A 16,506-nucleotide genomic window follows, 5' to 3' on the forward strand; every position below is an offset into this window, starting at 1 on the left:
TGGAGCTCGGAGACTGTAAGCCCTTTGAGGCGAGGAACAGAGCCATCCAGTTCAGGTATAAGGTTAATGCGGCTTTAGTAAATATTTGTTGAAGGAACAAATACAAATTTGAGTGCCATTCAGATCAGATCAGATCAGCTGCTCAGTCGTGTCCGACTCTTTGCGACCCCATGAATCGCAGCACGCCAGGCCTCCCTGTCCAACACCGACTCCCGGACTTCACTGAGACTCACGTCCATCGAGTCAGTGATGCTATTCAGCCATCTCATCCTCTGTCGTCCCCTTCTCCTCCTGCCCCCAATCCCTGCCAGCATCAGAGTCTTTTCCAATGAGTCAACTCTTCGCATGAGGTGGCCAAAGTACTGGAGTTTCAGCTTTAGCATCATTCCTTCCAAAGAAATCCCAGGGCTGATCTCCTTCAGAATGGACTGGTTGGATCTCCTTGCAGTCCAAGGGACTCTCAAGAGTCTTCTCCAACACCACAGTTCAAACGCATCAATTCTTCGGCGCTCAGCCTTCTTCACAGTCCAACTCTCACATCCATACATGACCACAGGAAAAACCATAGCCTTGACTAGACGAAACTTTGTTGGCAAAGTAAAGTCTCTGCTTTTGAATATGCCATTAGGTATCATTTTTTCCTTCTGCTTTGTCTGTTTATTGAGACTGTGTTATGCAAGGTTGTGGGAATAAGGGTGAGAGGAGGTAGAGTGATTTTTTTCCAAACTTTAGAGCCCACACTTTGACTTTACATACTAGATGCCTTTCTGGACATTTTGTACTGTGTATATCAGATTTTGTTAATCTCAACTCACTTTACACATAGAGATTACTAACGATGCTTAAACATTTTGTACTATGAGATGCAGAGCATTTTACTTGAAGAATCTTTCTGTGTATCTTTCTGTAAAGTGAATTACCAGCATATATGAAGTCTATTTTGGGGGTGTGCTTAAAATGGGGCACACCAGTACTAAGTTCGGCTTTAACAATGACTAATTCGCACACACTGTGTGCTGTTGGGAGCTCGCCAGCAACTAGGCACCTATCTCTTCTCTTGGCCCCTTCGCTCCCTGCTGACCACCTGCTTCGACTCGAAGGCGGCGTCTTGACCCTCCACGACCTCTCTGTCATGGCGTCCGCGGGGCGTCTGCCGCCGGGGCCAGGCACTTGGCCGGGCGGCGACCTTCCCAAGATGGCGGCGACAGAGGCCACTGCGCGTAGGGGGCGGGGTTCCGCCTCCGGAGGCGGAGCAGGAGGCAGAAGGGTCGGGCTAGCGGGCGGGCTGCTTCCGAAGTAGGCAGCCCCAGCGCGCCTGCGCGGAGCGGCCCTGCGCGCTGTGAGGCTGTGGCGGGGGAAGGCACCGGTGGGGCCGACGGGCGGGTTGAAGGAGGGAAGCGGGCGAGCGAAGTCCCAGTGCGCGCCGCGGCGGCACGGGTACCCTCCCCTTCCGGGCGTGAGGCGCTGTGAGGAAAGCTGAAGCGAGCGGACTCGCACCGGCAGCGAGGCGCCGCTACCGCCGCCACAGCCCAGCCTCCCTCGGCTTCGGCGCTCCCGTCGTGGGGGCCCGGGTTCCTCAGCACACCCAGCTCCAGCAGCTCCGGAGCCTGTGCCCAGTTCTTCGGAAGCCCCGGCGCCAGCCCGGGCCCTTGGCGGGGAGGATGACGGAGCTGCAGTCGGCACTGCTACTGCGAAGACAGCTGGCAGGTGAGCGAGCGGGCGGCTGGGCGGCGGGCCGGGCCGCGATCGCGGCGAGCAGCTGCCCGCTTCTCCCCTCCTCCAGGGCGCTCCCTGGCTGGCGGGCCGGACGGTCGAGGGGAGCGGCAGGCTCCGGCGAGATCGGGCGCGGGCCTGCGAGAGTGGGGAGCCTGGGCGCCGGTCCGGGCCGGGTCCATCACTTCTTCCCCGGCTTTCCGAGGGTGTTGGGGGCGGGGGCGCGCCCCAGCCTCGGCCCCCGGACGGGGCCTGGCTCCCCCGGGGATGGAGGGGAGCTTGTCCCCTCCCCCACTGTTCGGTGGGACGTTGCGGGGGAGGGGCTGTGGGTACCCTGTCCCGGCAGACCCTCCCTGGAGGGGCGGGTCCGGGCTCAGGTGCGCCCGAGACCGCTGGACCCCCCGAGGCAGGTAGAGCATCTGGGCCCGGCCGGCTGCGCGTCGCGGGCTCGGCTGTCTGAACCGCGGGCGGGCAGCCGGGGGCAGGGTGGGCGAGAGGAACTGGCCGCGGGGCGGGTAGGTGAGGCGCGCCAAACTTCTGCCCGGGCAGCGCCGGGTCCGCGTAGTTGCGGCGGACAACAAAAGCGCCGGCCTCTGCGGCCTGGTCGCTGGCGCACGGGGTCTGAGAGCCCGGCGGGGCGCGGGACGCCGCCTCGCCTGCCTCCGCCTGGCACGGGCTCCGGCTGCGCCGCCCGGCTGGGGGAGGGTAGGAGCGGGCCGAGCCGAGAGCCGCTCGCTGGCCAGCTCGGGGCTTTGTGCTCCGAGCGATTCTGGCTCCTGTGCAGGCCTGCGGGGCCCCGGGGCTGCGGCCCGCGGGCTCTGGCTTGGGGCGGCGGCCGGGTCTGCCTCCCCAGAGGTGCCTGCGTCCCCCCTCCCCCATTGTCCCGGCCTCCGGCCGTTTGCGGCTTCCAGGTTGACTTTTTAGGGGGTTGGCTCCGACTCTGCTAGGACTGTGTGAGCGGAGCATGCGCATTGGAGACGTACGTGTGCGGAGTGAAAGAGGGGGAGGCGGGTTGGTGGCTTCACAATGCCTCCCCACGTGCTGCCAGATTTAAAGAGAAATGAACCAGCAGTTAGCTTCTGCTGCCCAACGCCCGGCGGCTGTCCTTCTCGATTCTGGCGGATCTTCACCTCTCCTCTCTACCGCCAGAGGCCCTGAGCCGTCGGCAGAACCTAGAGGCTGGAATGGACATCCGTTTTTGCAATAGAGTTACAAAGAGTTTGAGGTGCTGGTTAAATCACCTTTGTGACTTCTTAAGGAAAAGGTTGTCAGGGGCTGTTACAGGTTGTATAGTTAGGTTTATTATTAGACCATGAGCAAGCAAGTTTGGACACATACTAAAGTTCTGGATGGTCAGGGGGAGTGATCTAGAGTGAATGGAGAAGTTCTGGTGATCTCTGTCCATCGCAAATAATGTATTGGACAAGCACTGAATGAATAACAACTTTATTGTATCTTGTAGTTGCAAACACAGCTTACTGTTCTGTGTATTTTTTTTTTTTTTTGGTTTGTTTTGGTGGAAGGAATTAAGATGTTCTTTTGTCTCCCTAAGAATTCCTTGATCAGAATAAGTTTTAATTATGTGGTGAACTATTAAACAGTATTAAATATTAAACAGTACTCAACTTACATAATGGGAAAGATTTGTATATATATATATTTATTTAAAGGTGTAAAAGAAGTTAAGCAGTTGCTATGAAAGTAAAGTATGACTAATAACAGTGTTAGCAGTAGCAGTATTTCAGAATTCTTTCCAACCTACTTGTGAACAGACTCTAAATTTTGATAGCCAGTTGTTTCAGTTTTGCACTCTTAAAAGATTAATCCCAAATATTGATAAAGACATTTTCCAAAACGCTTTCCTAACGGATGACTTTTTGTTAAGGCTTACCAAGATAAGCTTTAAGGTTGGAGGACAGAATGATTTAGTTTGTAATCTTTCATGCCTTATTATAAAATTACTTAGCTGCCGGTTACTTTTCTTGCCTTCTCGATCAGAAACAAGGGCTGTTGTTAATATTTTCTTAAGTTTTTGAAGGATATTAATTAACATACTCAGAATATATGAAGTAGGCCAAGGCCAGTGCATTAAGGGAAATGTGAAAATATCAAGTTTATTGGAAAGACTTGATAACTACATACTGAAATAAAGGCCCTGTTTAGTCTTTAGTAGTACATTGTTTGAGCTTTTTGGTTCTTTAGATATCATTTGAAAACAGGAAAAATGGTAAACTTATCTCTTGAACTCATTTAGAGTGAATTTTTGAAAGGCTTAATAATAAATGCTTTAAAAATCGTGTAATATATTGAACTGAGTAGACACTCAAACCTAAACCATTCTAGGTGGTAGAATTTTGGAAACTTAAAACAGTGGCCAACAGTGGTTAGTTTACTAAGCCCCTAGTCTGCCAGTCCTTAAGGATTTTACTTTATTACTTGAGGGGAGAATTTATTTTGTGGGTGTGTTTTCTTTTGTTGGTGGTTGTAATGAGGAACCCGGTTACTTGGAGAGTGAAGTAGAGTGGTTCCTTGGGCTGCGGTTAGTGTGGTGCAGGCCTATATACTGTGTAATAGAAAGGTGAGCAGTGTTCTTGGCCGCTACCCACCAGATGCCAGTAGTATACCGCCTCAGTTGTGACAACCAGGAATGTCTCTGTTGCCAGATGTCCTCCGAGGGACAAAGTCATCTGAGGGTGAAAAACCTCTGGTTTAAGGTGTTTTGGTTAAGACCAGAATGGCCGTTGTGAAGCAAGTAAGAAATACATTCGTGAAATCAGATAGGTTGTATTTCTTTGTGGGTATTATTAGACTATGACTTACTCCTTTGCAAATTCAGCAGTCACAGTTCAGCTTTTGCAGTGCATAATGCTAAATACTAAGAAATCCCACAGCGAAAGAGATGATTTAAATTTTTCAAAAAGGTATAAGCACTGGTTAAAAATACAAAGAGTATAGAAAAGGTATCATCTTTCCACCCTTGACCCAGACTACTTTTTTTTTTTCGGAAGCAACCATCATTGATAGTTTCTTGTGTGTTTGAGTTCAGTTCAGTCACTCAGTCGTGTCCAACTCTCTGACCCCACGGATTGTAGCACACCATGGGGTCTTGTGTGTTTATATGGGCTAATGTTTACTGAGAACTAGTCTGTACCTGGAATTGTGCTGAGAGCTTTATGTATATATCTCATTTAATCCTCCTAATAAGGAAATTGAGGCTAAGAGAGTTTAAATTACTTATCCAAGGTCACACAGGTAGTAAGTGGTGCTGCTCTATTCATATTCAGGACCTTCCTGTTAGAAGCTTTATTTTTAATTTGCAGCGTTGTCTTCCAGGGAGCAGCAATTTAATATAACTGTGAAATACGGTTTTATAAATTTAAATATTCAAGGTTAATTTATCCACTAACTACCAAAATGATTGGGGAAATATTCCCATCTTAATAAAATTTTATGCACAAAATAATGCACCCTACAATCTAAATGATATTCTTAAGGTAATCATAAAAGGATGTTTTAGCCATTGTTAGTTTAGGAGCAGCATTCTGCAGAATGTCGTAGGTTGAAAGCAGCACTAAGCTTTTTGGTGTTAGCAGTTAACTTGGGGAAAATGAATTGTACTAATTGGTCATATTCCCTACTCTAACCATACTTACTTTATGACAAGCATTTATAAAGAATAAGAGAATCTTTTTTTTTTTAAGATCACTTGAGGTTTTTTGACAATGACAACATAGATTTTCAGTAGTTGCTCTCTCATAGGTACCTGTCATTCCAAAACTAGAAAGAAGAATCTCTTTATGCAGTAACAATAAATAAATTGAACTCCTTTTATTGTAGAAAGTTTGATTGTATATTTTAAAGTAATCTGGAACATTCCGATATCTCCTTGGCTACCCATGTAAGTAGGTTGTGATGAATTATATGTGTTTCTCAGACTTAATGTGCAACAAAATCACATGGGAGTATGTTAAAAATACAGATTCCTGGCTTTACCTCCACAGAATCTTAGTCTACATGTCCAGATGGGGCCCAACAAAGCCAAGTCTTTAAAGCAGTTTTTTTTGTTGACTGTGAAACTGTGTTCTGAACCCCACACTTCAACAGTTTCCCTAAGCTATTTTGTCATCCCTCTGGAGGGCCTTCTGCAAGGAGTCCTATTCCTAGTTTTTGTGGGGTGCTGTGTTTTGTTACCCTGGTGTTCATAGGATATTGAAAGAATGGTGTTTAAAAGGAGGAATTAGATTTAATATTTCTTATTGGCCTTTCTATAATGTATTGGCACTGTGACATAAAATTTCATTAATAATCTTAAACAAGAAAAAATAGAGTATTGATTATTGAAAGGGACCACCCTAGTGGTAGAAGAAGCTAAGGTGATGAGCACAATATTATTCTTAATGGTTGTAAACTCACATATTTAGAAATGGAAGAAAAGCCTAAAAGTAAGCCTTATATTGCATCAAATTACTATTTATTTTAATAGATTTTGGGGAATTTTTAATTCCAGAAATCATTACACTGTTCCAGATATAATGCAGCTACTGTATGCTGTCAGAAAAAAAGTATAAACCAAACAAACATTGTGGTTGAAGAAGGGATGTTAGATGACTTGTAAATCCCTGTAGTTGAGGGGGACCATCAAGGAATTAAGCATCTAATGTTATGTTACAGAATTTTACTTAAAAATATATACATATACATATATTAAATCATTATGTGTATATCTTACATACAGTGTTATGTGTTAATTCTATCTCAGTAAGGCTGGAAGGAAAATCTTTAATTCTTGACATTAAGGAGTAAATATTTTAAGTTATAATTTCTGTTGCTCAGTGAATATTTTTGATATATAATGCAATTTAGTTTTTTATAAGTATGTATTGGTAGTTTAAAATAAATGGTAGTTTAATTTTAAATTTAGAATGAACATACTTTCTATATTGTGTAACAGTTGATTTCAGTTTCTCAAGTACCACTGAATATATCAAGATGTTGAGGTAAACATTGTTTACCTATAATTTGTACATATTAGTTTATTAGTATAATCTGTACTTACTGTAAAGTAGTACTAAAGTATATGGTTTTATTATATAGTTTATATAAGTTAATATACTTTATATTTGGTGATATGTGTGTATATAATGGTGATGTTGTGTATGTTAGTCGCTTAGTTGTGTCCGACTCTTTGCAACCCCATGGACTGTACCCTGCCAGGGTCCTCTATCTGTGGAATTCTCCGGGTAAGAATACTGGAGTGGGTTGCAGTTTCCTTCTCCAGGGAATCCTCCTGACCCAGGGTTAGAACCCTGGTCTCCTGCATTGCAGGCAGATTTCTTATCTGAGCTATAGGGAAGTCCCAAACATGCCTTAAGTATTAATAGAGTGATACTGAGTATGGAAAATCTGAAAATCCTTTCACTACCTCAATATTATTGTTGCTTTTTGACTTTTCAGGTGAAGCGTGTTTGCAGGTATCAAAATTTTCAATCTTTGGGTTATTTGATCTTGTTTAGTGCAGATTTTATTGAGCAGGGAATGCTAGTTTATTGTAAATTGTAGCAGGCTATGCTTTTGCTTCAAGCAAATAAAATGCTAAGCATTCTTTTGTTTTAATGAACTGACTTCAATTTAGGATGAAGAATTTTTCATTTCTAGATTATTGAGAAGTATTTTTGTTAGAATTTAAAACACTAGTTGACCTCCAAAAATCTGTTGAACGGCAGCTTTGACTAGTTTGTAGGAAATAACTTTTCAGAGAAGAAAGCATAGTATTAATATATGCTTATGGAACCATTCTGGCCAAGCAAACATAATATAATTATATCTGGTTGAAGGCATTTCAACTACAGAAAATTACAAATAAGAAAAAGCAAATATTTTGCAAATTTTGGTAATGAACATGAATTTTTGATATGAACAGATAAATGAGGGGATAAGAATAAAGTGCATCTTTAGGAAATAAGATGTTATCTCTCTCTCTGTGTGTGTATGTGTGTGTGTGTGTATATATATATATATATTTTTTTTTTTTTTTGCACTAGTTCAAGATACTATTAGACTAATTCAGGTAAATCAGATTTTGTTTTTTCAGCTGTGCCATGCTTGTAGAATCTTAGTTCCCTAACCAGGGATTGAACCTGTGTCCTTGGCAATGAAAGTGCAGATCCTGGCCACTGGACAGCCAGGGGATTTCCTAAGTCAATTTTTTTTATCAGCGCTGTTCCCTTGATAGAGTTTGGCCCTCAGAGAAATTGCTAGGAAAAATCCTGTAATTTATTGCTGTTGCAGGAGACATGTGTACTTCTCTTTATGATGTGAAGTCCTAGAAAATTTTTGAAAAGTCAATTTTTGTAAGTAGAAATGTTTACCTTTTATTAAATGTGTTTATGCTTTTAATTATATTATCAATTTTATATTCTTATGTAAGATGTATTTTAACTAAGAGTTTATGTTTCAAGACAAAGTAATTCTAGACAAGGTAGACATGGCACCAAAAGCATGATCTATACAAGGGTAGTATTGGTAAACTGGACATCATCAAAATAAAAAAACTTCTGTTTGTGAAACACAAAAGAAAAAGCAGGCTGTAGACTGAAAGAACAAAATTACAAACTATCTGACAGAGGATTGTTCTAGAAAATACAGACCTCTTTAAAATTCAACAGTAAAAGAAAATGAACAGTCTGTTTAGAAAATGGGCAAAAGACATGTACAGACATTTCAGCTGGTAAATAAGCAAATAAAAAGATGTTCAACATCATTAAACACCAGGGAAATGTAAATTGAAACCACTGAGGTATCACCACATACCTATTTAGAACAGCTAAATTAAAACAAGTTAACACCACATGCTGGACAGGAGAAGCAGAAAAACTTCATCTCTCACATGTTGCTGGTGGGGATGTAAAATGGTACTGCCGCTATGGAAACAGTTTGCAGTTTCTTGCAAGACTAAATATACACTTACCATTCAACCCATCAAGTACACACTTGGGCATTTATTTCAGAGAAATGGAAACTTATATCCTCATAAAAACTTATCTGAAAATGTTCATAGTAGCTTTATTAGTAATAACGGGTAACTGGAAACAACGCAGATGTCCTTCATTGGGTGAATAAACTGTGGTACATCTTGTACTATGGAATATACTACTCAGAAATAACTTGATACACAAAACAACTTGGATGATCTCAAGGGAATTATGCTGAATGAAAAAAAGCTAATCTCATAAGGTTGCATATTCTGTGATTCCATTTATATAAAATTCTTTTTTTGATGTAAAAAACATAGACTTGACAGTCAACCATTTTCCAGTGTGGTTCAGTAGTGTTAAGTTTATTCACAGTGTTGTAAAAAAACAACCCTCCATAACTCTTTCATTTTGAAAACCTGAAATTCAATAAGCAAATCTCCCTTTCCACTTTGACCCCAGCCGTTGCTAACCACCGTTTTATGTTTACAGTTTCTCTGCATTTGATTGATATGAGTAAATTCATACAGTATTTGTCTTTTTGTGACTGGCTTGTTAGTGTAAGGTTTGTTGTAGCATACAGCAGGATTTCCATCCTTTTGACACTAAATAATACTCCCTAGTATGTATGTATACCGCATTTTGTTAATCCATTCATCTGTAGGTGGATTTGGGTTGCTTTCATCTCCTGTGATTATTGCTGCCATGCACATGGGTGTGAGATGTCTCTTCAAAACCCTGCTTTCAATTCTTTTGAATATATAGCTGGAAGTGGGTTTGCTAGTTCATGTGGTAGTTTTTTAAAAATAAACTTTACTTTTAGAACCAGTTTTATTTTTTATTTTATTATTTAAGTTAATTTCATTTCTTGGCCATGCTGCGAAGCTTGTGAAATCTTAGTTCCCCCACCAGGGATTGAACCTGGACTCTGGCAGTGAAAATGCTGAGTCCTAAGCACTGGACAGCCAGGGAATTCCCTTTAGAGCAGTTTTAGATTCACAGCAATCTTTCTGTTCTATTTTTCTATTGCCCTATACAACTGTATATCAAAATAAAAAGTTTAAAAAAGCCACTTGTAACCAGAGCATTTTTATCAGTCTTTTTTCATGTAAAGAAGTCCTTTTTATTAATAAACTTACTATCATACTTAGATAAGCCTGCAGTGTGCCTGCAGTGCCACCTGCGACCTGGGAGACCTGGGGTTTGGTCCCAGGGTTGGGAACATTCTCCTGGAGAAGGGAAAGGCTACCCCCCATGCCCCGCCCCCCCAGTATTCTGGCCTGGAGTCCATGGGGTCACAAAGAGTCCTGACAGGACTGAGAGACTTTCACATCGTACTTAAAAATGTAGCAACATAGTTGCCATATTAACACTTTCAAGGAATAGGAAGCTGCAATTGAGATAAATCTATAGTTTGAGGTAGAAATTCCATCTTAATTTTAAATAATCTTTGTTTAAACTTCTTGTGCTGTTGTTTGGAAAATGGGAGAAAGGATCACTATAAAAGCTCATTTATTGAGCACTACTGTTCAGTTGCATTGAGAAACACGGAGAGAATGCAAAAGATAATTGACCTGGTATTCCTGCCTTGAGGTGCTACATTTAATAGGCGTTGATGGACATGTAAACAAAATTATAATGCTGTCAGTTCAGTTCAGTCCCTCAGTCGTGTCGGACTCGTTGCGACCCCATGGACTGCAGCACGCCAGGCCTCTGTCCGTCACCAGCTCCCGGAGCATACCCAAACTCATGTCCATTGAGTTGGTGATGCCATCCAACCATCTCATCCTCTGTCGTCCCCTTCTCCTCCTGCCCTCAATCTTTCTCAGCATCAGGGTCTTTTCCAATGAGTCAGTTCTTCAAATCAGGTGGCCAAAGTATTGGAGTTTCAGCTTCAACATCAGTCCTTCCAGTGAACACCCAGGACTGATTTCCTTTAGGATGGGCTGGTTGGATCTCCTTGCAGTCCAAGGGACTCTCAAGAATCTTCTCCAACACCACAGTTCAAAAGCATCAATTCTTCTGTGCCAACTCTCACATCCATACATGACTACTGGAAAAACCATAGCTTTGACTAGAAGGACCTTTGTTGGCAAAGTAATGTCTCTGCTTTTTAATATGCTGTCTAGGTCGGTCATAACTTTCCTTCCAAGTAGTAAGCGTCTTTTAATTTCATGGCCGCAGTCACCATCTGCAGCAATTTTGGAGCCCAAGAAAATAAAAGTCTCACTGTTTCCATTGTTTCCCCATCTATTTGCCATGAAGTGATGGGACCGGATGCCATGATCTTCGTTTTCTGAATGTTGAGTTTTAATGCCAAGTTTTTCACTCTCCTCTTTCACTTTCATCAAGAGACTCTTCAGTTCTTCACTTTCTGCCATAAGGGTGGTGTCATCTGCATATCTGAGGTTATTGATATTTCTCCCAGCAATCTTGATTCCAACTTGTGTTTCTTCCGGCCCAGCGTTTCTCACGATGTACTCTGCATATAAGTTAAATAAGCAGGGTGACAATATACAGCCTTGACGTACTTCTTTTCCTATTTGGAACCAGTCTGTTGTTCCATGTCCAGTTCTAACTGTTGCTTCTTGAACTGCATACAGATTTCTCAGGAGGCAGGTCAGGTGGTCTGGTATTCCCAGCTCTTTCCGAATTTTCCAGTTTGTTGTGATCCACACAGTCAAAGGCTTTGGTGTAGTCAATAAAGCAGAAATAGATGCTTTCCTGGAACTCTCTAGCTTTTTTGATGATCCAGCGGATGTTGGCAATTTGATCTTTGTCTCCTCTGCCTTTTCTAAATCCAGCTTGAACATCTGGAAGTTCACGGTTCACATACCTTTGAAGCCTGGCTTGGAGAATTTTGAACATTACTTTGCTAGCATGTGCAGAAGGCAATGGCAACCCACTGCAGTACTCTTGCCTGGAAAATCCCATGGACGGAGGAGCCTGGTAGGCTGCAGTCTGGTAGGGTTGCTAAGAGTCGGACATGACTGAGCGACTTCACTTTCGCTTTTCACTTTCCTGCATTTGAGAAGGAAATGGCAACCCACTCCAGTGTTCTTGCCTGGTGAATCCCAAGGACTGCGGAGCCTGGTGGGCTGCCGTCTATGGGGTTGCACAGAGTCGGACACAACTGAAGCGACTTAGCAGCAGCAGCAGTTGCTAGCTAGCATGTGAGATGAGTGAAGTTGTGCAGTAGTTTGAACATTCTTTGGCGTTGCCTTTCTTAGGGATTGGAATGAAAACTGACCTTTTCCAGTCCTGTGGCCACTGCTGAGTTTCCCAAATTTGCTGGCATATTGAGAGCAACACTTCAACAGCATCATCTTTTAGGATTTGAAATAACTGGAATTCCATCACCTCCACTAGCTTTGTTTGTAGTGATGCTTCCTAAGGCCCATTTGACTTCACATTCCAAGATGTCTGGCTGTGGGTGAGTGATCACACCATCATGATTATCTGGATCTTGAGATCTTTTTTATACAGTTCTTCTGTATATTCTTGCCACCTCTTTTTAATATCTTCTGCTTCTGTTAGGGCTATACCATTTCTGTCCTTTATTGAGCCCATCTTTGCATGAAATATTCCCTTGGTATCTCTAATTTTATTGAAGAGATCTCTAGCCTTTCCCATTTTCTTATTTTCCTATATTTCTTTGCCCTGATCTCTGAGGAGGGCTTTCTTATCTCTCCTTGCTATTCTTTGGAACTCTGCATTCAAATGGGTATATCTTTCCTTTTCTCCTTTGCTTTTTGCTTCTCTTCTTTTCACAGCTATTTGTAAGGCCTACTCAGACAGCCATTTTGCTTTTTTGCATTTATTTTTCTTGGGGATGGTCTTGCTCCCTGTCTCCTGTACAATGTCATGAACCTCCATCCATAGTTCATCAGGCACTCTGTCTATCAGATCTAGCCCCTTAAGTCTATTTCTCACTTCCACTGTATAATCATAAGGGATTTGATTTAGGTCATTACCTGAATGGTCTAGTCGTTTTCCCTAATTTCTTCAATAGAATGCTGTATAAGTACATAAACACAAGTGGAAGGAGGACAAAGACTGAGGAAGGAGTATTAATTGTGGGAGGGTACAGTGAAGTTGGAAAATCATAGGGAAAGAGCTATATTTTGGATATAGCAGAATCAAGATGTCAGTTCTTTAAGAGTTTAACTTAAATATTTAAAAAATTCTTGGCATTTATCAGTGTAGAAAAATTAGTAATTAGAACTACTTAGCATGACAGAAATTTAATGTTGTGAGACTTAAATAGGGGTTTGGAAATGCCGGGCTAAATGAAGCACAAACTGGAATCAAGATTGCCGGGAGAAATATGAATAACTTCAGATACACAGATGACACCGCCCTTATGGCAGAAATCGAAGAGGAACTAAAGAGCCTCTTGATGAAAGTGAAAGAGGAGAGTGAAAAAGTTCGCTTTAAAACTCAACATTCAGAAAACTAAGATCATGGCATCCGGTCCCATCATTTCATGGCAAATAGATGGGGAAACAGTGACAGACTTTTATTTTCTTGGGCTCCAAAATCACTAAGATGGTGACTGCAGCCATGAAATTAAAAGACGCTTACTCCTTGGAAGAAAAGCTATGACCAACCTAGATAGCATATTAAAAAGCAGAGACATTACTTTACCAACAAAGGTCCGTCTAGTCAAAGCTATGGTTTTTCCAGTAGTCATGTATGGATGTGAAAGTTGGACTGTGAAGAAAGCTGAGTGGCGAAGAATTGATGGTCTTGAACTGTGGTATTGGAGAAGACTCTTGAGAGTCCCTTGGACTGCAAGGAGATCCAACCAGTCCATCCTAAAGGAAATCAGTCCTGGGTGTTCACTGGAAGGACTGATGTTGAAGCTGAAACTCCAATACTTTGGCCACCTGATGCAAAGAACCGACTTAGAACAGACCCTGATGCTGGGAAAGATTGAAGGTGGGAGGAGAAAGGGATGACAGAGGATGAGATGGCTGAATGACATCACTGACTCAATGGACACGAGTTTGGATAAACTCTGGGAGTTGGTGATGGACAGACAGGGAGGCCTGGTGTGCTGAAGTCCATGGGGTCGCAAAGAGCTGGACACGACTGAGCGACTGAATTGATAACCCTACTGAAGATTTCCAAGAAAATAGTCTGGACACAGCTTTCGGGGGATGGCAGTAATTTGTAATTTAAGAAATTTTGTATAGAACCTGTCTGCTTGCTTACTTCACGAGTATATAAAAGTGGAAGGAGGGCAGAAAGGAAACAAGTCATTCTTCATGATCTCAGGACTTCCCGTATGTGGTCAAATTCAGTTCTTATAGCAAATCTTTGGAGTAAACATCACCTTTCTGGGATAAGGAAATTGAGGTTCAGGGCTTCCCTGGTGGCTCAGCGGTAAAGATTCCACTTGCTATGCAGGAGACGCAGGTTTGATCCCTCCGTTGGGAAGATCCCCCGAAGGAGGGAATGGCAACCCCACTTCAGTATTCTTGCCTGGAGAATTCCATGGACAGAGGAGCCTAGCAGGCTTCAGTCCATAGAGCCGCAACTGACCAACTGAGCACAATTGAGGTTTTTATTATGTCTGGTATTCCCTGGAGCTAACCCCGATGGAGCTGGCTGGCAGAAATATATCTGCTAATGAAATTGAAACCCTTTCCTTATCAGTGGTTTCTTTAACATTTGGGACTTCTTAGACTCCTTTGAGAATCTAGTAAGCATTAGACCCTCCCTTAGAAAAGGCACACAGTTTTGGGTATAATTTTAGAGGGTTTTCTGATCTCGTGAGTGAGACTTCTGCACATGTAATGCTGTCTCTTACATCATTCACTCAGCGAATTTGATGACAATTTTGTGTGTTATATAGGGATGCCAAAAATGAATAAATTATTCTTGTATTCCAGAAACTCATAGTCTATAGAAAATTCTGTCAGAGGGCTGCTTTAGAACACTGTGCCAGAGGGAGTCAGGGGATGTTTGCTTCTGCCTGGAGGTCTTTGGAGGAGTTGGTGGCATTTGTGCTTGACTTGAAAAGGATATGTAAAATTTGATCATGCAAACTTAAAGTATTTAAGGCTGAGAGAGAAGCACAAGCCAGACATAAGACTTGCGCTGAAAACAATTCACTGTGGTTGGAGTATATGATGAACCGAACTAGTGGGAAAACAGTATTTGGAAAGCTTGGTTTCATTTGTGGAAGACCATAAAGATACTGAAGCATAGACTTTTACCAAGGAGGGGAGAAGTGATGGGATCCAAGTGTGTTGGACCAATGCTTCTCCTTATCTGTGGTGAAAGACCAGGTTTAATAAATTTTCCAATTCATTATATAATGATTCTTTAAAAAACAATAAATTATTAGAAAGATGAAATAAAGATAGATTCTAGTCAGTACTTTATAATATTAGGTTCATCAGATAAAATGACTGTCATATTGCTCTCTGAGTGTCTAAATGCTTGCTGTGGCTGACGGTCACGGACCAGTAAGTTTGGTACATTGGCACCAGTTAATGGACCACACTTTAGCACTGCTTTGGGCAGAGTAGAGAGTGATACTAGACTACAGTCTCTCCACAAGGACAATGATTTTTATTTTTATTAACTGACTTACCGCAGATGCCTGGAAGAGTGAAACAGCAAGCAACCGATAAGTATTTACTGGATGGATTAAAATTACTGTACTAGATCCACCTCCACCCCCCACCCCACCCATCTCCCCGCCCCATTACTTTAGCACGTGTGAACTGAACCTTTTAAGGTAGAAAGTGAGGCAATTAGAAACTTCCATAAAGTAAACATTTAGTTCCTTCTATATGCCAGGCCCTGAGGATCCAAAGATTCATGATACAATTCCTGGCTTCCCTGTCTAGTGGAGACTGTCGAGTTTTATAAACAAATACTGGTTGATCATTAGAATATATATACTTCATCACATTTGTGTAGACATTCTTACCTTTCTTACATCCCCGTCTTCACTTGTTTGAAGTATAGCTTAACCACATGGGCTTCCCTTAACCAAATGGGTGACTCAGGGGTAAAGGGTCTGCCTGAAAGGCAGGAGGCCTGGGTTCGAACCCTGGGTCAGAAAGATCCCTGGAGGAAGGCATGGCAACCCATTCCAGTATTCTTGCCTGGGAGATCCCACGGACAGAGGAGCCTGGCGGGCTACAGTCCGTGCAGTTGCAAAGAGCTGGACAGGACTTAAGTGACTGAACAACAACGACAACAAATGTTTTAAAATATAACTTTTCTAATTAATAAAATGAACCTATTTATAATAGACTTGGAAAAGATAAAACGTGATACAAACATCAACCATCCCTTTGCAGCCTCTTAACATTTGATTCTTTTCATTGCATTTTGCTTTTTTTTTGGTAAATTGAAATTCTGAAAGAAGAACCTTTAATATTAAGGATTGTAGTGAAAATCACACTCTTCAAAGTAGAGTTTGTTAAAGTTCCTTTTATATACTGATTCTCTTTAAGAAATCTTCAAGATCAAGGAGTTCTTTTTTTCCAAATTTATTTAGCAAGTAAATGACAGAAATTTTAAACTCAGATTTTAAATTCAGGTCATCTTATTACCAAGACTACTGGTTTTTATACAATAGCATGTTTAAACTTTGAAAACTTTGTGACTTTTGGAAGGAGAACTAATATTGCTCATGGCCTCACCTGATATTTTGAGATTGTCTTTCTCAACTTCTATGCTGTAGGATTCTAAGACTAAAATACCTACTTCATGGCTTATGTCAGGAGGGTTGTTACTCTGAGACTTTCCTTAATACTCTTACTTATTACGATAATATTTATTTTTCATGTTTAGCAGT

The 16,506-nt window shown here is 42.1% G+C and overlaps 1 protein-coding gene across 1 annotated transcript in view; it reads left to right on the forward strand.

Annotated features, from left to right (window-relative positions):
• Positions 1–1,302: 1,302 nt before the first annotated feature.
• The window catches only part of UBE2G1 (ubiquitin conjugating enzyme E2 G1), an 88,207-nt gene continuing 73,003 nt past the window's right edge, over positions 1,303–16,506 (forward strand). Inside the window, exon 1 of the mRNA XM_006079676.4 lies at positions 1,303–1,707. Within this exon, the coding sequence (XP_006079738.1) occupies positions 1,662–1,707 (46 nt within the window). The 5' untranslated portion in view covers positions 1,303–1,661. The remainder of the gene's footprint in view (positions 1,708–16,506) is intronic.

This window comes from Bubalus bubalis, chromosome 3 (genome assembly GCF_019923935.1).
Source record: "Bubalus bubalis isolate 160015118507 breed Murrah chromosome 3, NDDB_SH_1, whole genome shotgun sequence".
In the NCBI taxonomy this organism is placed as follows: domain Eukaryota; kingdom Metazoa; phylum Chordata; class Mammalia; order Artiodactyla; family Bovidae; genus Bubalus; species Bubalus bubalis.